Below are 24,342 nucleotides of genomic sequence, written 5' to 3'. Positions count from 1 at the left end.
GACAAGTATTTTTAAGTACTCACTGTGAGCCAGGCACCATAAAATCATGGCATTGGCTCTCTCTGGCCTTCTGGCCCTCCTGCTGTTCTTCATGATTCCCAAAAGATTATCAAAGGCAGTTTTGCATTGCAGCTACAGGCCTGGAGCCTCTAACTTAGATAAAACAGGTATGTACTCTCTTGGTTTTCCAATGTATGGGCGTGCAAGGCTGAGGTGACAATTGAGAATAGAAGTGATGATGAAGATGATGATGATGTTAATAGCTAACATTTATATAGTGCTTGGAGGTCTGCAAAATGTTTTAGGAATATCTTAGATGGTTTTTATCACCAGTAATGGACCCCCAGGAGCACCAAATGTAAGACAGGGATTACTGGCTAGACCAGGGGTTTGAAACTGTCTTGTATCATGAACTCCTTCTCAGAATAAACATTTTCAAAGCATAAAATACATAGGATTACAAAGGAAATCAATTATATTAAAATATAGTCATCAAATTTTTAAAATACAAATTCATAGTCCCTAGGTTAAGAACTCCTGATTTAGACCATATAGTACACCAAAATGAAACAACAAAGCAGATGTTAACTGAAAAAGTGAGAAATAGCTGAAAATTTTTATAGAATCATAGAACCCAAAATTTGGAAAACATTTGAAAGGTCATACCATATCTGATTTCATAAAAGCCCCAAGATGTGATTATCCAGCTTCTGGTCGAACAGGGGAACTCATTAATTCCATAACTATGGATAGTTATAATTGATAAAAAGTTTCTCCTTACATAAAATATAAATCTAGCCACACATACCCATTTTTATATTTTGAAGTTGTTTTTTTTAACCAAAAATGGAAGATTATCCCCATTAAATGCCACCTTAATAGATCTCTACTGAGATCTTTTCTGGATTGTAATTCTGTCATCTAATGTTTTAGCTATCCCTCACAATTCATGTCATCTGCAAAGATAAGTTTGCCTTTTATACCTTCCTCCGAGACATTCATAAAAATATTGAATAAAATAGGACTAAGGCAAATTCCCTAGAGCACTCTCCTGGAGCCTCTCTCCAAGTCAACAATGAATCATTAATAATTACCCTTTGGGTCCAGTTCAACTGTTTTTCAGTCATGTCCAACCCTGCAAGATCCCATTTGGGGTTCTCTTGGCCAAGATACTGGATTAGTTTGCCATTTCTTTCTCTAGCTCATTTACAGATGAGGTAACTGAGGCAAACAGGGTTAAATGATTTGCCCAGGGTCACACAGCTAGTGTCTGAGGCCAGATTTGAACTCAGTAAGATGAGTCTTCCTGACTCCAGGCCCAGCACTCTCTAAACTACCTGTCTGCCCCAAGAAGGTGACTGAGGATGAACCAATGTCTTCCTTAGTTAGACAAACATCTCAGATCTCAGATTGGATAAAAGAGGCCTCCAAGTTCTTTATAACAGCACTCAAGAGTACGGACTGTTTCATTTTTTGCATCTGTACACCCACCACCTAGCACAGCTCTTGGTACATTGTAGGAACTTAATAAATGCTTGTTGGTTGGCTTATTGTGAGGTACTCTAGAAATCTTCAGGATGACAAGATTTGCCAGATATAATATAGGCCCTTAAATTTCTCAAGTGATATCAAACCATAATTGAATATCATAATAAAGGTAATTCCTAATAACTTCTGGCCTCATTCTAAAACTCTACCCCTGTGTATTGGTAAGGGTAAACGGAGTAAATCCTATGTAGTAAAGAAATGCCAAGGACAAAGGACACCGAGCAGAGATCTCTCATTTGAGGGAGAAGACAAATAGAGCTTAGGACACAGTTAAGTTGAAACTGTAGGCCATTTACATTACCTGGAGTCTGAAGAAGGTATCACACTGAGTGGGCCTCACTCACCCCTCTTCTTTAATTTTCCTTGATTCAGGGTACATATATGACTATGTCTAGTATTTTTCTTCTTAGCAATTGGAAACACTAAGATATACCTTTCAAGGTTCCTGTTATTTCCATTTTATCAATCATTTGTCCCTTCTTGAGTGGTCAGAATTAATTCCTTTAAGATAAATCTCAGAAAATTATACCAAATTACTTGTGTAATTACAGCTCTTGTGTACTGTGTTTATTACTAGGAACTGCCTGGCTCCCTGGCCTCATTCTCCTGATATATCTAGGTGAGCCTCCTTAGCTCCCTCTATGTGTTCATATTTCTTTACACTCTGAAACTAGTTCTTGTCCTGAATAGGAAGAATATTAGAAACCCTTTACTCAGAAGGTGATTAGATCACTATTTTTTTTAGATCATTTTCAAGTGTTTCTCTTGGTGCTGTTAACATTTTTTCTTGCTTCTCCCTGTGCTGGACCCATGTTGTGGGACCTGATCTTTTATACTTGCTGGTTTATTCTTTTCCTGAGCGCTAGTTTACTCTGACTCCTAACGTATGTGCTTTTCCTACCTCCTATATGTTAATTTTGCGGCTGACTGTATCTACTCTCATTCCAATCCGTGCTTGCCCTACTAGCCATTTGCCTGCTTCATCACTGGTCTCTGGCCCACAGACCCATATAAAGTCCTGTGTTAAGTTTAGAGGATCCCATTTTAGGAAGGCCATTGAAAAGCCAGAGAGGAGACCAAACGGAATGGTAAAACCCCCTGAGATAAGCTACATTCAGATTAGCTGAAGGAACTGGAATTAGTTAGCCCAAAGTAAGGATCACATGATAGCTCCTTTGAACATTTGAAAGCTGTCATGGTGGAAAGATATTAAAATTGTTCTACTTGGTCCCAAGAGCAATGGGAAGAAGTTTTGATTTTTCTAGCCTTCATCTCTTTACTGAAATCCAGTTCTGTGTCACCAACTACCTGATGGGGATTTCTATTTCAAACTCAGTAAATCCCACACCAAATTCATTTATCTTTTCCTCAAAATCCATGCCTCCTCTTCACTTCTGTATGTCTTTCTAGAGAACTACCATTCTTTCAGTCACCCAGGTTCACAATCTGGCAGTCTTCGTTGATTCTTTGCTCTCCTTCACTCTCCATATCCAACCCGTCTTATCCATTCTACCTCCACAACCTCTCCAGGAGCCCTTCTCTTCTTTCCACTCACAGAGTCACCACCCTAACTCAGGTCCTACTCAGCTGATGAGGGGAATAGGGAGAATACAACAGAGCTGAGTAATTCAGAAGCCTCATAGCGGTTCATCCAGCTTCTCCCTTCTCTAACCCTTCCACCCTAGAGCTGCACACGAATGTTGCTAAAGCCCAGGTCTGATCATGTCACTCCCCTGCTTGAGATACAACAGTACTTGTAGGATAAAACACAAACTCCTCCATTTGGCATCTAAAGTCCTTCACAGTCTGGCTTTATCCTAATTTTCCATGGTGATAACACATTACTCCATACACTCTGTACCTTCCAGCCAAACGGGTCTGCTCGCTGCTCTCCATTTTCAGGCTCTATACCTTGGCACAAGCTGTCATCTTCAGGCTTGGAATGCTCTCCCTCCTCCCCCCAGCTGCCACTTCCTGCAAGAGGCATTTCCTGATTCCCACAGCTGTTAGTGCTCATCCCCTGCCTGAAATGACTTTCTATTCATTTTGTATTTACTTATCTGTGTATATATTATTAAGTAAGCTCATACAGGGCAAGGATGGTATAATTTTGATCTTTGCATTCATTCTCAGCACTTAACATTGTGTCACATAGCAGACACTTAATAAATGTTTGTTGAATTTGACTTAGGAATAGATAAATCTATGGGTGCCGGAGATACAAAGACTGAAATAATCCTAATGCTTGAGGAGCTGACATCCTAATAGGAGAGACCAGCACACATGTAAGTATATAAAGAATAAATATAAAGCCAATAAAAGAAGTTAAATACAGGGGAGATATAGAGAGTAGGGACTGGCAACTGGGAAAATCAAGAAAAACTTCACATAGAAGGTAGTGTTTGAATTTCATCTTGAAGGAAAGGGAGCATTCTCTGAGGAAGAGGCAAAAAGGAAGTAAGTTCCAGGCATGGGATTCAGCCAGTGCAAAGACTGGAGATTAAGAACTGTGGATGAAAATCCTCTATGGGGAGGATGAACTGCATTTGGGAGATACTTGAGGCTAGGCAATCAATTAGGAGGCCTCTGCAATAATCCTGGGAAGATGTAATGAGGACCTGGATTAGTTATAGCTGTATGAGTGGATAGAAGGGGTTGAATGCTAGAGATATTGTGGAAATAGACATGATAAAATTAGGGAACTGACTATATATAGGGTGAAGGATAGTGAGCAGTATGAGATGATGTTAAGGTTATGTATGAACCTAAGAAAAGGAAAGAAAGGTAGTATTTTTAATAGAAAAGGGAAGTTTGGAAGATGGGGAAGAGTCAGTGTCCAATAGACGGTGAAGTGGGAATGAAGCTGGGGCTCTTACTGGATATATAGATCTGTGAATCATCAGCAGAGAGATGATAATTAATTAAGCCCTTGGGAGGTATGAATCCTCTAAATGAGGGGGGTGGGAGAAGAGACAGAGGGGAGGGAGAGAGAGGGGGGTGGAGGAAGGAGAGGAGAGGAGAAGAGAGGAGAGAAGAAAAACATGCCTGGGTTAGGATCCAAGGGTTAAAGTTCAGGAGAGGTATATTTTGGTTTAATGTTAAGAAAACCCAAAAGCAGAATGAGCTATCTCAAAAGGCAATAAGATCCTCCTTACAGAAGGCTCAACCAAAAACTAGATAATCACTTATTGGTTATATTATAGGGGGACTGTTGTTCAGGCATGGATTGAACCAGACAAATTCTGAGTTCCCTTCCAACTTTGAGATTCTGTGATTTAATGAACACTCATTATGCTCTGTCTCACAAGGTAGTTACAAAGGTTGTGTAAACCTTAAAGTGATATCTAACTATGAGTTATATGAGTATTCATCTTGTCACAGAGATAAAATCTTAAACCTAACCTAATCCAACCATTTCATTTTATAAAGGAAGATAAGGAGATCCTAGGTGACCTGGCTGATTAGTGATAGCTATATTATGTATGAGAGCCTGTGACCTCTGGATTTCAGAGTTCTTTACATTACAATACAATATCTACCTCTCACTGGCAATATGGTTTGTTATTCTATGTGTAAACCAGCATTTATTAAGATCCCGTCAGAGCAGAAAAGATAAGTTTTGAAGCTGGCTAAAGCTGAATCCTTTTAACCTTCTGATATGAACATGGCTTTTAAGGAAAACTGTATCAAACATTCTCTTTTCAAGATAGAATTCAGCCTAGCATTCATTTCTTATTTGTTGATGTTACCAGACTGTGGGGCACTGGAATAGAGAACATCTCTCTTCTCCAAGAAGTGCCTTTTCATTTTGTGGTCACAGTTTGCCTACAAAAAAGGATGTACCCTAAGCTGGAATAGTAACAAATCAAAGCTAATTTATTTCTCTCACTGTAGATCTGATCCACACAAAAATATTTCTATTTCTTAAAGAATATCAGTTTCTTCTAGTGAAATGTACAAACATTTGACCCTCTCAAAAAGAAACTGAATTCTTTCCAGAGAGAAATGGATTACTTTTTCACCTCTAGACAAACATTTTCCAGTAGAAAGGAAAGTAATTATAGTGCTTCTCAGAGAAAAAGAGGAGCAGAGTTTCTGTCAAAGCTCTCCTCCTAATGAAATTATTTATAAGGGTTATGATGAAATTTTCCAGAAAGACTTTAATAATGTTCATTATGATCAGCAATCTTAGATTGAGAGCTGAATGGCTGGACCCTTCAGTTTTATGATCAAGCCCTGAGTTTCAGAACATAAGGCAACATGTCCAAAGTTACACAAGTAATATGTCAGAGTCAAGATTTGAATGAATAAGACTGATACCTTATTCAGTGATCTTTCTACAGCAATAACAGTCAAAATAAATAATAAAGCATTTTATTATAGTGGTAGCAGTAGTAGTAGTTATACTGGTAGTAGTAGTATGCAGTAATATAGTGATTGTAGGTTTGCAAAGTGCTTTAAAGATATTATCTCATGCTATCCTCACAACAAGACTTGGAGGTAAGTGCAATTATTATATCCATTCTACAGTTAAGAAAATTGAGAAAAACAGCAGTTAAGTGATTTGCCCAGAGTTAACACAGCTAGTAAGTGTCTGAGGCTAGATGTAATTTCAGGTCTTCCTGACTCCAGGCCCACCTGGTGCTCTGTCCACTGCACCACCTAGCTGCCTAAACTAAAAGACATCATCAATTGATGTTAACAATGAAAATAATATTTTGTCAACTATACATAATCCTCTTTAAAGTCTTAAACCAATGGAGACTATCCCAGTAGAACACGAGCTCTGGCAGGTACTTCTAAACTGGAAAAGTTTCAAATATGGGTGCAATGACAGATTATATTATCACCTAAGGACCAGTCCAGCTAAATTCCATTGTCATATTGGTCATGGGAGAGTGACTTTTTCAATTGGAGTAGCTCTTACTGATGGCCTGCTCAGTCAAGGAGAGGTTGGCACCACTGAAATAAGAGAGGATACAATCTATATGGGCACAAATGAATGTCAGGGATGAAAGAACAGGCGATTAGAAATGTTTGGATATGAACATGGAGATATGAACTTACCTCTGATACTGATTAAAATAGCAAGTGAATGGCTGAGAACCAATTTCATCTTCCCAGTACTGTTGCCAAGTCATGACACTTTCCAAATTCTTCTGATTTTCTCTTTCACAAGGAGGGATATATGAGCACTAACAAAACAGAATACAGGAAGTAGAATTAGCACTTTGCATGACATTACAAGATATGGAGAAGATCCAAACTTTTACTAGAGAGGGAATACCACAAATACAGTGGATCTAATTAATTCTGGGTACCACAAAAATTAAATTTTATTTTTAAATTCAAAGTTAAAGCAATTACAGAAATGTACATCACATCAATTAATTCAAAGGAATAAAGGCACTATCCTGAACAACTGATAACAATAGAAAAACAAAAACCCACACTCTCTCTGAGAGGCAGTGTTATAGGTTCAGATAGTGATCTCAGGCAAGTACCTTCTCCCTAGAAATTAGTTTTCTTGACCCCTAAGATCCCTTCAAGCTCTAAATCTATGGTTCTGTGATCCACCTGGGGACTATTAGCCAGAGATGGAGGCAAAATAAGCTCAACCCCATCTCTGTTTCCTATCTAAAAAGCAACATATATTCCTATTTGTCACCCTTTCTACACATCACCCTTCAAATCCACTCTAAGTACATAGCTGCACTCATTTTTTTCTGTCTTATTAGACATTCTAATCAGTCCTAAGGATCTTCTGGAGCAGTGGTGTCAAACTCAAATAGTAATGTATCCCTGTGGGCTTCATATTGACTTAGAAAAATCACAAATAAACATTGTCTATGTTGTACTATATTTTAAATTATTTTGTTACAAATTTCCCAATTACATTGGTGGGGGGGCAGGGCAATGAGGGTTAAGTCACTTGCCCAGGGTCACACAGTTGTCAAGTGTCTGAGGCCGGATTTGAACTCAGTTCCTTCTGAATCCAGAGCTGGTGCTTTATGCACTGTGCCACCTAGCTGCCCCTCCCAATTACATTTTAATCTAGTTTGGGAAACATTTGGGAGTTTTGCAGGCTGTGAATTTAATACTTCTCTTCACGAGGACCTTCTCTTTAAATGCTTAAAGTGCTTTTTATTGGACAGTCCTTCCAGCATGGGTTTAGTACAAAGGGGAAAAAGGAGGAAAAGCGAAGTGCCCCTTCCCCCCCAAATGTGGAGAACCCACTCCTACCCACTCTGGAAGAACCAAATCTCAAGTATTTTACTAGACAATTCTCCTATCAGGAAGTACTAAGGAGAAAGGGGAAACAGAAACAAACACAACTAAACAAAAACAAAACTCTTTCCCTGAAATAGGAGAGAATCTATTTAGGGGAAGTTTGAGAACCATTTGGGTTAGAAATAGCTGTCTTGGGGCAGCTAGGTGGCACAGTAGATAGAGCACTGGCCCTGGAGTCAGGAGTACCTGGGTTCAAATCCAGCCTCAGACACTTAACACTTACTAGTTGTGTGATCCTGGGCAAGTCACTTAACCCCAATTGCCTCAGTAAAAAAAAAAGAAAAAGAAAAAGAAATAGCTGTCTTGCCCTTAGATCATATGTCCCTATGCTTAGCACAACATGGTATCATCACCCAAATGTCCAAATTGATACTGGATCCACTCACTTCTCAACATCTGCTGTTCTTGTAATACTTCCAAACTGGTTGTTTAGCATACATTTCTAATAGGTGCTAACATGCCCCACGAATAACTGATTGCAGTGGGAAGCATTAGCAAAATCACTCCATTGGTCCTGACCTCAAAGGGGAGAAAGCCCTTTGGCTTCCTCTTCCATATTTGCAAGGCTCTTTCCCAAACTCAACTACAATATGAGTCATGAGGCCATCTCCTCCCATCCTAATTTTCTAAAACTATGCCAAATGTGCTTTCCTGACAAAGCTACCTTCCCAACTCCCCTTTTTTCTAGCTTTGTCCTGAACCTACCCTATGTTGGCTGGGGGGTGGGGGTGAGAAAAAATATGCTCCAGGGAAGCTGAGGTCAATCAGGTGAGGGTGGGGGGAGGAGGAGCTTTGCCCTATCACAAAGGAGTATCTATATTTGGAGTATATATTTCTTGCTAGTAATATAGACTAGGAATATGCTGAGTAATTTTCACACAATATCAAAGCCCAGGAATTATTTTAATTGTTTGTATTCTTTCTAAAAAGTAATAAAAATAAATTTAAATTGGGGGAGAGTGGAAGTAGTCTAGACCAGTGATTTAATCAGATGAGGGTAACTCTCTGGTATGGAAACTACCTCCAGAGATGAAAATCAGCAACTTCTCTGGCTTGTAAGTCTTATTCAGTTAGTTGCTCAAGGCAGCAAAACGTTAAATTCTTTGCCAAAGGTAACACACTAGTATGTGTCAAAGGTAGGACTTGAACCTTTCTCCACTATATCAGGTTACCTCTTTTGGCAATTGGGGTTAAGTGACTTGCCCAGGGTCACACAGCTAGTAAGTGTTAAGTGTCTGAAGCCGGATTTGAACTCAGGTACTCCTGACTCCAGGGCTGGTGCTCTATCCACTGCACCACCTAGCTGCCCCCAGGTTCTCTTGACTTTAAAGTATGCTCCCAAATTTCTTAAGGTAACATAGCATTGAAAATAAAACATATTTGTCTTTACATCTCAGGGTTGGATCTCCTAAGCACACAAAAAGGAAGCTGAATGATGGTGGGAAAAGGAGTGTCTTGATGTGGTAGGAGGAGCAAAAAGTACTGCAACACCCACTCCAGGAGAAGTGTGATGGGGTAGAGAAAGTTCTGGATTCCAGAGAAGGTTAAGCCAGTGCTAGATAGGAGGGCCAGTCCTTCAGCATCAACTAGGCAAAGCCAAGCCTCAGTGAAGATGGGAAGATGGGAAAGGGTACAAGGAGATAATGTTCTGGTGCTGATAAAAGAATAGACATTGGCATAGATTTTCATTATTTTCTGAGGAAGCTTTACTGATATAAATCAATTGCCCAAATGGGGACCCCCAAACATCTTGGAACCCATCTTGGCTAGCAAACACCTCATCTCCTTACGATGTCTATAGCTTTATATAGGACTCTGGAGAGGTATTGTGATGAAGTTTAATTCTATTGTTGTTCCAACATGGAAGGAAAGAGAGAGAGGAACTTGGACCCATGATTTCAATTGTACAGAGAAGGAAACTCCTTCAGACAATGAAGAATTTAGTCTTATTTGCCTGGAGCACTGAGAAATTAAAGAACTTACTTAGGGACACACAATCAGTATATATGTATCAGTGGTAGGCCTTGAACCCAGGTCCACCTGGCCTTGAGGACAGTTCTCTAACCTTTGCAATAGAGACAGAATCACAGAAGAAGTAGGATGTTTGCAGCATTCCCTCACCCTTTTTCCTCCAAGTTTCTTCTAAGTTCCTTGGTTTTTTTCCAAGCTCCTCAAAAAGCATTTGATATTGGGGGCAGTTAGGTGGCACAGTGGATAAAGCACTGGCCCTGGATTCATGAGTACCTGAGTTCAAATCTGGCCTCAGACACTTGACACATACTAGCTGTGTGATCCTGGACAAGTCACTTAAACCCCATTGCCCCGCAAAAAAAAATAATAATAATAATAATAATTTGATATCTATCCTTGCTCCCTTTGTAGGCCACGAATAGTGACTTCCCATTTCTTATGACCTCTATAGATCCATAATTTGGGAATAAAACTTGAAAGACACATTCCCTGAGTGTCCTAAGACCTTCATAGGAAGACACCTGAAAACAAGGATTTTCTCAGGAGAAACTTCTGCCTTTTACATCTAATCCTTCTTATTTTTCATTTGGCAATGGCCACATTTCTTAACTTCTGATCACATTAGTATCTTGGGAGAATATCTTCAAAATACATCTTCATAGTAGCTTGACTGCCTGAAATGTAAGGAAATCATCTTTTAAAAAAAGTCACGTGGGAAGTATGTAACTTTCAATTCTAAATGAGTCTCTTAAAATATTCTGAATATGCATTAGTGAACAAAGCTAATTCTATTAAGTAAGCACACTTGGATAACATAAAGTAAGCTTCCAGGGAATTTAACTAGGCAAGATATAACTGTCATTTGAGGCAGAAGGGTTGAGTGATGTGTCTACATCTTCATTTTTAAAAAAATTTGAATCTATCAAGTTTCGGAATGCAACCTCTTCTCCTCTGAAGTTCATTCTATCAAAACTTATTGTCTGATTTCAAACATGGTGCTTGCAGTCTACCACTCTCTGAATCAGTCTACTTTTCTTTTGGAGATCAAAACTTGGCTCATTAAACAAACAAACAAACAAACAAACAAACAACAACAAAAATCCAACAAACTTGGCTCATTGTTTCCTTATATTAGTGTGCTTTGAATATGCATATTGATGCTTCCTCAAATACCCTAACCTCCCTCTTCCTCAATTTACTAATTTCCTATGTACTACTCCTTCCTTCCCCTTCTGCCACAGGCAGAGATGGTCACATGTTAGATCTCACCATCACCCATGAGTATTCTACTTCCATGATCACAAAGTCTAAAATTCCTTAGATTGGGAGCTCCTTCAGGGCAGGGACTGTCTTTTGCCTTTCTTTGTATCCCTAGTGCTGGACACAGTGCTTGTCACATAGTAGGGGCTTAATAAATGCTTATCGACTGACTGATCTTATCGTTCCCTCTATCCCTATGCCTTACCCTATCTAAATGTATTCTTAATTTTTACCATGACTTCCAAACCTTCTACCAAGCTTGTACTTTCTCAGTCCATTTTTCCTCTTCTGATGTCACCATCCTCCTTTTCCAATCTCAACACTTTTCTTAATAAGTTCAATTCCACACCGTCTCTACTCTTGAACTCTTGCCCCTTTATCTTATTAACATTGATTTCTACTCATTAAAATAAGCCACAGTCTCTCTCCTGAAATCTGGTCCCACATCCTAAGTCATCAACTGCTTATTGGACATTTTAAACTGGATGTCCCAAAGATCTCAAATCCAATATTTCTAAGACAAAACATATTATCATTCCTATAAAAACTAGTTTTATTCCAAACTTTTCTATTTCTATCAATGGCACAAGTTTGGTGTTATCCTTGATTTTTCACTCACCTACATATCATCTACCCAATCAGCTGAAAAACTTTGCCATCTCTACCCTGAATTTGTCCTCTTACCATTACACACAAAGACACCACCTTAGTTCAGGCCCTCATCACTTTTCTCCAGGGCTACTGCAGTGACCTCCTAATTAGGCTCCCTGCCTCAAGTCTCTCTACACTCCACTTCTTCCATGACATAGCTGCTAAAATGATTTTTCTTAAACACAATTCTGACCATGTCACTCCCTACTCAATAAACTTCAGAGATTCCTTATTGCTTTTTGGATAACACAAAAATTCTTTTGGTTGGCTTGCCTGGCAGGTAATAACCCCTTAAAATGTTTATTGATTGATTAAAAACTTTTACTGCCTAGTCCAACCCACCTTTATAATCTCATTATAAATTACTTCCCTTTTTGCACTTAATGATCAAGCCAAATTGTCCTTCTGAAAGCTGTCCTCACACAAGGCACTCTATTTCCTGTCTCTGTATCCACCCCCATATCTGAAATGCACTGCCTCCTCAACTCTACCTCAGAATTCCTTATTTCCTTCACGATTCAGCTCCAATACTACCTTGTACAGGAAGCCTTTTCTGATCCCTCTAACTGCTCCCTCCCTCCCTTAAACTAAGATTTACTTTGCATTTATTCTATACTTATGTATTCTGTACATGTTGTCTCCCCAAATAAAATCTAAATTCCTTGAGAAAAGGAGCTGTTTTAGTCAGTTAACAAACCTATTAAGCACTTATTGTACAAGGCATTGTGCAAATATAAGGAGAAAGAAAGATAATCCCTGATCTAGAGCAGTTCATATTCTAGTAGAGGAAGGCAACGTATGTATATAAGTTGAAAAGGAAGAAGAGGTACCCAATTCCTGGTCATAGTAGAAAAAGCGAGTTGGAAGTGCACCCTGGAGATGAGTGAGACATTGCTGGCCTGGGTGCCATGGAAAGAATCACTAAATCAGAGGGAGAGGCTGCAGTGTGTGAATTCCAGGGCTGGAGTGAGCTTCCAGAACTATGAGGTTTTGGGGGCATGGTGAAGGAAGCCAGGAGTATAGGCTAGAAAGGAATAAATGTTTCATTTTTGTCTTTGTATCTTTAGGACCTAGATGCAATGATAGTAGGAATTTATTAATTATGCTTGCTTCCTGATTGGATGATTTAGTCAGTCATAGTAAAACTGCCTCGAGTATGTGCCTCACCATTTCACTTCTTATTTGTTTTTTGTTTTGTTTTGTTGTTTTGTTTTGTTTGCAGGACAATGAGGGTTAAGTGACTTGCCCAGGGTCACACAGCTAGTAAGTGTCAAGTGTCTGAGGCTGGATTTGAACTCAGGTCCTCCTGAATCCAGGGCCAGTACTTTATCCACTGTGCCACCTAGCTGCCCCCATTTCACTTCTTATTTCTCCTGATTTGATATTTTTAATCTTTATTCTATTCAGTCAGTAGCCTGATTGTACATAGAAAAAACCTAAAATCTCACATATTGGCAACCAGTCATTTCCTGTCTGTTAAAATATAATCAATTTCAATTTTGTGATGTTATTTGGTGCTTATCATATCCAATGCCTGTTTTACTCTTTTCAAATGATTCATGATATATAGACATGAGGCTTCTATATAGTCTTAAAGACTTTGGCCTCTCATTTCTTGCTTCCAAAACATATTTTCGAATATGTATTTTTGCCATCTTCCCCAGTCCAACCTTTGCAATGAAATGAAGTTTCCAAATATCAAAAGGTATACTGATTTAACATATAGAGTTTTATAAAATTATTCAGAGTTTTTCTCCATTTTCTGCAATAGATCTTGTGGCGCATCAACTACAGTTATTTTCATGGGGGTCTTTTGGCAAATGTTTATGATAAGCAATGTAACATGAAATGATCAAGTGTCCCGAGAAATATTTCTTGTTGTTTTTGGCTCCACAATAAAACCAACTCAACCATTTCCTTTATTTGCCTCTTCAAGTTGAATCTGTGAGCTAGCCTTCCACTTAGCTACAACTTCCTTTTGTTTTTAGATTTCAATAATAGAGAGAATGTAAATGTTGATATGGTTTAGTTCCTCTAGGAGTGTTTCTATCTATTGGTCCTACAAGTGAGTATAACTTTACATTTTTCCTTGTTTCATGGGTTACTATAGACAAATAATTTATTATTAAGTGGCCAGCCTACTGGCACACAGTAGGCCCTTAATAAATGTTTATTGATCTACTGACTGATTGAAGCTGAGCTCCTTATACCTGGGACTACACAAACCACATACAAAACATTTTTTTTAAAGGTAGCTATGGGGGGCAGCTAGGTGGTGCAGTGAATAAGGTACTGGCCCTGGATTCAGGAGGACCTGAGTTCAAATCTGGCCTCAGACACTTGACATTTACTAGCTGTCTGACCCTGGGCAAGTCACAACCCTCGCCCCACGCAAAAAAAAAAAAAAGTAGCTATGGTGTCATGATGAAAACTCAAGAAAAATCCTACTCTGATGTTCTATTGTAGTACAGAGGTAATACTAGCTTCCTGAAGGTTATGCTGGTATAACATGAATTCTGACATGATTTATGAAATTTGAACATGAAATAAAATTCTATTTTAAGACATAAATAGGCTAATATAAAATAACACTTGATAAAATAAGTTTTTAAAAAATTAATTATCATTATATCCTTATTAACATATCCTAAAAGTGAAAGCCTAGCATTTATGTCTTTCTGAAGATATTTTCCAACACTTTTCAAAGGCACTTCTCTACAGGCTGGAATTCTGAATCCCTGAAACCTTTAAATGCCATATATTAATGCTGTTAATTTTCTACTCAGCTATTCTGTGCTATCAAATAAGCATCAGCTCAAAAAACAGTGAAGGACGAAGTATTAGAAATTAGCCACAGTTAAACAGTAATGAAGTAGAATACAGCATGAATTTGAATGATACGCTGGATAGTTGATAGATCTTAAACTTACTATGGATGAGTGTTGCTGATGAATTCCTACATAAATATAAAAAGCAAATGCATAACACTGATTCTTTCAGCAACCTCTGATGTCTTCTGGTATATCTGCAAATATCTACCCAGATTAATTAACAATGATTAAAATAAAAGACTGACACCAGTAGGTTCTCACAAATAAGTCACAGGGAAATATGAACTGAGTGCCAGCCCTGACATAAGGAAAATCTGGTTTTCTGTTTCAGGCATTTACTGGTTCTGATACCATGGGCAAGTCATTTAATCTCTCTGATCCTCAATTTCCTTATCTATAAAAGGGAGATATTAAAATAACCAATGTAAAGTGTCTTAGAGGGGTACTTAAAAGCAATATAAATCTCAGGTAATTTTAAATCACTATAGAAAGCTCTACTTTAAAAGTTCTAATCAATGTTTGGATATTAATTACATGTCCTTCTAAAGTGATTGCATAATAATGTATTTGTTATAGGCCTAAGTGACAACAGAAAACTAGTTTAAATACAGTTAAGCTCAAGTCACCATTTTTTTTTTCATGCCTCAGTGTTGTGACGTTTATCAGTGTGTTAATTCCCTCTAATGGTGCAGATTATGACCTATTTCTGCCATACAGTCTTCCCCAGGAAATCTTCCACAGTTGATCGTCCATCCACCTAAGGTGTGAGGGGACCTTCTCTGGCTCTTTTGACATTGTGTGGATGCCAGTGGAGCACGTAGGCTGTTCACCTGTTATCTTGTGTCCTCAGTACATGAGGAGCCACCTTATTTCCACTTAGCTGTGCCTTCTAATGAAATTCTTTATGACACTTTACCTGTGTAATTCTTCAGTTACCCAAAAGGTAACTTGGTTGTCTTTTATTAGGAGACCTGCAATCTTAATTCTTCAAAAGTGTTTACTTAATTCTTTTCAGAGTATATAAAACATTCTTAGCATTCAGTTGGTTCAAAGAGGTCTAATTAAATAGACTTCTACAACTCGAGTTTATGCAAACTCACTGTGGGACAGTCACACTAAAAATACAGTAGTTTGTTTAGATTCCCTTCCAACAATTTTCTCTGCCAAATGCTACTCACATCGATCACTTTGAAAATCTAATCTAAATTGTGGGTTAATTCAAAGCAAATTAATTTTCATTGTGGCAAAAGAAAACATTTTGGCCATTTTTGCTTGAGTAGGGAGTAGAAAAAAACTACTTCAATACATTGCAATTTGATGGATTCAAAAGTAAATTTCAAAGCTTTACCTTTTATCATGAAATCGTAGAATTTTAGCGCTAGGTATATCACCAGAGATCATTTAATACAGCCCCTTCAATTGATAGATAAAAAAATGAAGCACTGAGAAGTTAAGTGACCTGCCCAAGGCCACACAGATAATCAACAAAGGCACATAAATTAGATCAAAACATTATCATCACAAAGAGATACACAGTCATGGATTATACATTGGATCAAGAGACTTACGGGTGGGGTGGCCTTGAATAAGCTATTTCTTGTCTCTGAATCTGTTCATCATCTTTTTTTTTTGTTTGTTTTGTTTTGTTTTGTTTTGTTTTTTTTGCTGGGCAATGGGGGTTAAGTGACTTGCCCGGGGTCACACAGCTAGTAAGTGTCAAGTGTCTGAGGCCAGCTTTGAACTCGGGTACTCCGGAATCCAAGGCCAATGCTTTTATCCATTGCGCCACCTAGCTGCCCCCTGTTCATCATCTTTAAAAAGATGGGGTTGATCTAGAATAGAGAATTGCTAAGGTCCCTTCTATACAATTTTATGTTATCAGACATGCTCTCTAACCTTCTAGGCACTTAGCTGAGGCAGGGCATATGCATAAAAAATAAATAATAGTATAAAATTGCATGGTTTAAGTACCAAATAAATGGCATAGATACTAACTACTACAGGAATTCAGAATAAGAAGTTGTTTCAGAGGGCAAGGGAATGGTGAATGGTCCTCAAAGAAAATCAATCAGTGAGAATTTTTTCTGTATCTAATGTGTCAGGTACTGTGATTAGCACTAGGGACACAAAGACAAAAGTGAAAGTACCTGGCCTCAAAGAACTTACATTTTAACAAAGGAAATAACATGTATATTTATAATTATATATAGATATGTGCAAAATGAATACAAAGTAGTTTGGAGATAAAGATACTAGCAGCTGGGAGAATCTGGCTTTATGTGGAAGGTGGTGCTTTGAGCTAAGTTGTGAAGGAAACCAAAGATTCCAAGAGATGCAGATGAGGTGGAAGTATATACCTCACGTGGAGAACAGCCAGACGAAAGACAGAAATGGGAAATGGAGCATCATGTGTGAAAAACAGTAAGTAGGCCAATGTGGATGGATTGAAGAGTTGGGGGGGGGGGAGTGAAGGCTGAAAGGAGCCAAGTTTTGAAGAACTTTAAATCTCAAGCAGGAGAGTTTATATTCTAGCTCTAAATCTATACTCTTGTGAAGATCTATAATGGCACAAATATGATTCATATTTATAAGATACTTTGAGGTTTCCAAAGCAACTTCCTTGGTAGATAATTGGAATAATTCAATGAAAATATAAAAGGAGGGACATATGGAAAAGACATTCCAACTCTTTGATCTTAAGACTGCATGGCACCATGGGAAGGATGCTGGATTTGGACTTGGAGAATCTGGGTTTGAATCTCAGTTCTGCTACTTAAAAACCATGTCCTTGAGTAAAATCATTTTACCTTTCTATCCCTCAGTTTTTTCATCTGTAAAATAAGAATAAACAAGATGACCCTTGAGCTCCTTTCCAACTCTAATCTATCACTTTGTAAGTATTCAAGGATGACTTTGAAACTTTGAGTATAGGTTTCGATGAATAAAAATGAAGTAGAACAGAAGAGAAACATTTTGTGGTTAGAGGAAATAGTGAGCTCGGTTGGTACTGATAGCATTGAAAAAGATCAACATAAGAATATTGTAAACAATATTCATTCATTTAACAAATATTTGTTGATAACCTACTATGTGTAAGGTATTGCACTAGGTACTACAGGAGATATAAAGATGTATAAGAATTGAAGATTTTACAGAATAACAGTATCCATTTTTGTTAATCTTTGATGGTTTTCAAACAGTTCATTGCTGCTTTAGTAAACAATATATGTTGATGGGATATAACAGAACAATTAAATTATTATATAGAAATGAACAGTGATTGACTTTCTAGGAGTTAAGTGAATTATTCCCTGTTTTAATTTTCCCCAATGAAAATACTATAATAGCAATATAAATTGTTTTACTGTAATATTGTTAAATTGGAAATAACTAGCAAATGAGACAGGTGATGGATCTAGGTTCCCTAGTCCATTTATTCTGCTGTATCAATAATGTCACAGAAGGTACAATTTCTGCCTGATAGTCTTGCACTTGTACTTAGGGATGGAGAATCTCCCATGATCAAAGTTGACAAATTCTGCTACTCCAGCAAGTAATAACATAAAACATATTATTTAAATTTACTTTTTTGCAGAAATACTATCCATAAAAGAAAATTGTTTCATCTAAAATGGTTTGCAGTCAAGAATATTGCTATTTAATGAGCTTAAAGAAGGATATGTTCATTATTGTCAAATGTGAAATGTGAAAACTAAAAAGGACATCTTTTTAAAGAAGTTATTTAGTAGAATTGGTATATGACCTATGTAATAATCCAGGTAAGGAATAAGAGATGGCTTAATATATTTGTAATATTTGAGACTATTCTGTTCATGATTTTGCTGTAAGTTATTAGAGTTTAACAGATAATGTGCTATTTATCTAGGAACTCAACTGAAAATGAAATTCTGCAAAACAACAGTAAAAGTCACAGAATTACTTGAAGTAAGCAAAACTTTAATTGTTCATTTATAAACTATATATTCTAAATAAATAAAACTTGAAAATGTAATAAAATCTATGTAAACCTTAGGACAATGGTTGAAATACAAGTGCATTCTTTCTTCAAATAAAACTACAAACAAGATGTATGTACATGGCAAATCAGTGTTGATAATCAATTTTATTCATTTATTTAATTATTACTTATAGAAATCTATTTTAAAGAGTCTAAGATGTAATTTGATAATAATAGCACAAAATAATTAAAGTCAGTGTACCTTAAAGTTCATAATATAATTAGATTTATTAGGAATTACTAGATCACTATCAAAGAAACGAAATTTAGTATCTCATCATTCCTTCAGAAACATTTTTCTGAAGGCTTTTCAAGTACTGGTGACTTCCACACATTCTACCTAAAGATGAAAGTTAAAGAGGGATGGCATAAAGTTATATACTTATTAAAGCTTATACAGACAAACATGAACTTTTCAAAGAGTAGTGGTTTCTTGTGATAATTCAACAAATGTTTTAAAGAGCTATTTTAGGATACAAACAAAATAATTTATTATGCTCAATTTTTAGAAAAAGATCAATACAACTTTCCTTTCCTTTCTTAGAAGAATAAAGATTTGAAAAGGTGTTGAGACAAGGATTTGTGGCCCTGTCTTGGAAACCACAACCTGAAACTACATTCAAAAGTATGAGTCAGAGAGATTTTAGGCTCACCCCTGAGTTTGGTGAAGCTAAACACATGACGTGTGTGCTGCAGAGCAGTGGTTTGTTGTGTTGAATGTGCTGCCAATAGAACTAAACAGCCTGTCTGGGTAAGTGGTAGGAGGAGAAGGAAGAAAGTCTGTGAGACTTGGTGGGCTATTATAAATGCTAGTTCTTGGAGGTTACTTAACTTTGTCTGTTCTTCAGCCTAAACTGCATAGAGTCCCTTTTAATCATTTTACCTGTTTTCCCTCCCCTTACTGTACTTTCTATCCCTTACATAGTACTTTTAGTACTCTTCCTCCTACTTCTTCTAAAACCTTAACAATAGGCAACATTTATATAGCATTTAAAGGTTTGTAAAGCATTTCACATGTTGACTTCTTTGATCCTCACAACAACCCTGTGACATAGGTACTATTATTATCCTTATTTTACAGATGAAGAAAGTGAGGCACAGAGAGGTTAAATGACTTGCCATGGGTCACACAGCCAAGCTAGTGAGACAAAATGTGGACTCGGATCTTCTTAACTCCGAGTCTCTAAGCTACATGACAACATTTAGCTGCAGATATTCAGTAGACAGAAGAGCACTTAACATATTTGTCTTTTTCAAACATAATTCACTGAACTCTCAATTATCTGTGTCAATGAAGGGAAGCACTAGTATAAACTATCTAAAACATTTGGGGGAAAAACAGAAACCATTTTATTTTTAACCCTGGAATGGAAGAACGCTATTACAAGGAGAGCAAAGAGGAAGCTCACAAAAGAGTTGATTTGTCTACAGGTAACAGAGGGTTATCTCTAACATCACAATTGATAGAAGAATCACTTCTGTTCCAATTTTCTTGTCTACAAAATTATTAAGAAGAAGAATCAAAATAGATGTTGTTAACTAAGTCTAATAGAATAAAACTCCTTTAAAAGGTAGATCAACCAGAAACAAAATTAACACATCAGTATTTTTAGTAATTTTGGTGGTTATATGTTCTCTGTAATATTTCCAGAACTTTTCCTGACTTCCATTGCAATTAATAAAGTAGTCTGTAGAGTTTGGGATTGGGGAGAAGGTGAAAAAATTATTTAAAACCTTGCTCTAATTTTTTTGAGTGATGGTTTACTAAGTTTTGCTTCTGGTGTGGATAGTTAATGAAGAAATAAGAAATCTTGGTGGGGGGGCATCTACATTGTTCTTGGAGGTAGGGATACTCCCTACATGTTCTGTAAAGGGAATGCTGGGGTGGGGGTGGGCAGGGAGTTTCAGATAGTGGTCATTGGAGAGAAGTGACAAAAATTAAGAAGGGGATTAGGAAAGGAAAAATTGGGGGAAGGAAGGATTTCTTTGTGTGAAGGGTAATTTGGGAATATTATCTGATACGGTTTGACTCAGGGCAAGTACTTTAACCCCTCAGTGCCTTAGAGACAATGACTTTAAATGGCAGAACAGAAGCTGACCCAAATAGGTAGAGGAAATTCCTTATCAGGAGCTCCCTAACACCAATGAAATAACAGGTCAGGTATTAAAGAAAAAAAAAAGTAATTCTTACCTAAACATTCTACTTCTGTACTTGGCACTGCCTCAAAATATTTAGAAATCCTATTTTTTTCTATCAATAGTGGCCCGTACTAATCTGAAATGGAAAGACTACAGCTAAAGCATACATTTGCATTCTATTAATATTGCAAATTATTAACAATCTGGATGAAGTTCCCCTAGTAGAAATGCTGGTGGGGGGAGATTTGATTAAGTTTAGACTAAGATGCTCTCCTTCATTTTTGAATTGAATGTTCCTTATTTTTCCAAACATGTGTGGGTAGAGGTATATATGTAAGTATGTGTGTGTGTGTATACATATATACACACATATGTATGCATTTTTCCTAGACTTCTTAATTTCTTGAATTCTATTAAAGCTTCTTAAATATGTTATTTTGCCCAGGTACTCCTTCAAGATCTATCCTGCCAGCATCAGAATTGGCACTGTAAAGAAACAGACTCTTGGCATATGAAATCAAATCTAAGTATTACATAAAGTATTTGCTTCCAAGTGATTTTAAATCTATCTGCTAATACTTCCAATTTTTCTTCTGCCAGAATTTCCAAAGCTTGCCTTGAGACTCTGAAGAAGGCATTTTACAGGGCTTAGTAATTTGTAGTTTTTGTGTCTTAAATTATTAACGATGGGTAGAGCTGTATGATTTGTTACTGTATGAGAAATTAATCTCTTAAAGATAACAGAGCTTCACTAACTATAAGTTTCCATTTTTTAAGTGAAACTAACATATGGAATACATTTTCTTCTAGCTCTGAAATTCTGTTTTTTTTATGATTCACTATTACTTTTCTGGTACTTTTGGGGGGCTTGGCTCACCCCTAAAAATGTTTCTAGTACTTTGATTTTTTTGAAAATTATTTTTACACAATGGAGTATTAAGCAGGTTAATTTGCAATACTTATCTCTGAGGCATTATTACCTCCAGGCAAGTTTAAAAATTATATTTCCTCTAACCTCATGGGATTTTGCTTTGTTTCTGAAATCTACATTTCTAACTAAAAGTGAAGAAAACTCTTTGTTTTCTTCAAAATCATTTAGGAACAAAGACTCCTTAGGTTAAATAAGCTCCTTTACATCTCAAACCAGGAACTGAAAGTTTAATGCAAGAACTTTCACTGGCCAGGGGTAAAGCATCCTGTAGTACACATTTAACTGTTCAGTTAATACTCAATGAAACCAACTCTCAAAATTCTCTTTACTCATGAAAGATTAACTAGTTAAAATACCAACACAAGTGGAACTGTTCCCTTAAAGACTAGAAAACCTTCAAGCTAGTGGCTTAAATTGATAGACCTTAATTTTGTTTCTTATACTAAAAGATTAATTTTCCATTTATTTATTTGTTTTAAAGATTGGATCCTCTCTGAATCATCTTCCCTTTAATCATGGAGCTAGGCATCAGGAAGACAGTACTTTTGCCAAGATCTATCCTTTTCTTTACTGTATACGATGGAAGAAAGAAAAGAGAGAAAAGGGGAAAATTTTTCTGGTAGCCCCATAGGAGTTGCAAAAACTCACTTAGTTCCTAGACTAAGGATATTGCAATGTATACACAGATCCGCTTAACAGTTTTCCGAGTATAAACTGCACTTCCCGGTCTTGCAAGCCCCAAACATGTCAACTCCTCCATTAGAATGCAAGGTCTTAGAGGTGAAGAATGGTTTCATTTTTGTACTGATATCTTAGCACAAAGCCTGGCAAATAGTAGGCACTTAATAAATGCTTGTTGATTTATTGACCTCTCCACCCCACTCCACCCCACCCCACCCCCGCCCCAAATGAAGCAGAAGTTGAAAGGGCAGGACAACTAGCTTTCATTTGACCAGAATTGTACCTTAAAGAACTATCCCTAGATTGTTTCATTTTCTGTATCTTAGCACAGTGCCAGACACCTAATGTGAGCTTATTGATTGATCTTTCAATTAGGCAGCAAAAAGTTGCGAGGGAAAGCAGGTTCAATAAATTTCATTCGACTGAATTTGTATTTTAAAGCAGTATTCCCGCATTACGTCTCCACTTATGGAACTGACCCCTACCCTACCCCACCCCACCCCACCCCCAGCACCCAACAGGTTTCCTGGACTTTCCCTATGACTGACTACCATGCCACAAAATCAGGACCTGTTTCTTAGAAGGTGGATAGCTCCCGCTCTTGCCCGCTCCCGCGTCTGTCCGGTGTGTCCGCGGACAGCGGTACCACTGGCCCGCGGAGTGGGGACATGCTCCACGGTGGGGGGGGGGGTAACCCGGGGGCGGCTTTGGCTGCCGGGCTTCAACCAGGAGGAAAGAAAAGTTAACTTTGGGGCGAAGTGTTTGTTTCTTCGCAGCGAGCCGCCGCCGCCTCTGACAGGTGCCGGGTTCCCAGCGGGCTAACGAGGGGGGAGGCCGGTCCGAGGGGTAGCCTCGGAATCCGGGGAGCCCGGAAAGCTCTCGGGAGAAAGCCTGAGGGTCGCGGCGGCGACAGCAGCCCTCGTCCTTCCACGAAAAGAACGGGGACCCCCGGGCTCGTGGCCGCGGGGCCATGGACACGCCTGACGCCCTCGGGGCCGGGGCGGAGCCCGAGCTAGTCGTCAGACACGACCTCGAGCCCCGGCCCTCGGCCGTGGCCGCGGGCCCCCAGGTGAGCCTCCCGGGCCCGGGCGGCCATCCCTACCTTGGGGTTGGTTAACAGCTGGTGCTCGTCGCGGTGCAGCAGCGCCCGGGAGTGGGACTCGGAGTTGTTGACATAGACCTGGACGCAGGGGTACTGCGAGGTGCCGCGGCAGTCGGCGCCACAGGTGAAGGTGCACTCGAACACCTCGGCGATTTGCTGCACCGACAGCACCGTGCAGTTGGCCGCCTTGGCTTGCAGGTCCTGCAGGGCGGGACTGAGCCAGCAGAAGCCGAAGATGAAGAGCGACACGATGCCCGAGATGATGAGGAATAAGCCCAGCCGGATGCTTTTGTCCTCCGCTTCCGTGTACTCGTAAGCCACCCTGATCTTCGCCATCGCCCCCGACGCCCCGGGAGCCCGAGCGCCTTCCTCCTCCTCCTCCTCCTCCTCCTCCTCCCCCTCCCCTCCCTCCTCCCCTTCTCCCAAGCAGCCCGACAGCCTCCGGCGGGAGGAGCCGCCACCACGAGACAGGAGGGGAGTGGGAGGTGAGGGGGAAGAGAAAGAACAAAGGGAGTGAGCCGGGCTCCTGCCAGCAGGAGCGCCCGCCGCCCGCGGGGGAGCGAGCCGGGCCGGCCGAGCCCCCGCGTGGGAGCCCCTTGCGCTCCGCACCGCTCCGAGGCCAGACTGGAGGAGCCCGAGGCTGCAGCGCAGCCCGGCGCGCGCCCTGCCCCTCCTCCCCCCCTCCCCCTCCCCTCGCGGGGTGTTTCCCATTCCTCTAGAGTGGTTCTCAGCCTCCTCCCCCGTCCCCCCCCCCCCCCCCCCCCCAGCCAAGATCGAGGCTGAAGCTGCCCGGCGACCCCTGAGCGCCCGTATTCACGCTTCCCCCGCCGGGGGCTGAGGAAGGAGCGGGGCCCTCAGACTCATTTTTAACCCTCACCCTCCCCTTCCTTGGAAGCGCTGACTTATACTTTATAATAGT

At 39.1% G+C, this 24,342-nt stretch overlaps 1 protein-coding gene across 3 annotated transcripts in view; it reads right to left on the bottom strand.

Moving 5' to 3' along the window:
* Nucleotides 1-24,060, bottom strand: part of KCNMB4 (potassium calcium-activated channel subfamily M regulatory beta subunit 4) — a 133,642-nt gene extending 109,582 nt beyond the window's left edge. Inside the window, exons 1-3 of one of the 3 annotated variants that reach the window (XM_043965214.1) lie at nucleotides 23,424-24,059; nucleotides 6,616-6,743; nucleotides 6,149-6,510 (exon numbers count right to left, since the gene is read on the bottom strand). In XM_043965214.1, coding sequence (XP_043821149.1) covers nucleotides 6,456-6,510; nucleotides 6,616-6,743; nucleotides 23,424-23,759 — 519 coding nt within the window. In that variant the 5' untranslated portion in view covers nucleotides 23,760-24,059 and the 3' untranslated portion in view covers nucleotides 6,149-6,455. Of the gene's footprint in view, nucleotides 1-6,148; nucleotides 6,511-6,615; nucleotides 6,744-23,423 lie in introns of those variants that run through there. The other 2 variants (XM_043965212.1, XM_043965211.1) reach the window with 2 other exon arrangements.
* Nucleotides 24,061-24,342: the final 282 nt, after the last annotated feature.

This window comes from Dromiciops gliroides, chromosome 5 (assembly GCF_019393635.1).
Source record: "Dromiciops gliroides isolate mDroGli1 chromosome 5, mDroGli1.pri, whole genome shotgun sequence".
Classification (NCBI taxonomy): Eukaryota; Metazoa; Chordata; class Mammalia; order Microbiotheria; family Microbiotheriidae; genus Dromiciops; species Dromiciops gliroides.
Note: the sequence above shows the minus strand (reverse complement) of the source record. Positions and strands in the feature narration are given on the sequence as shown.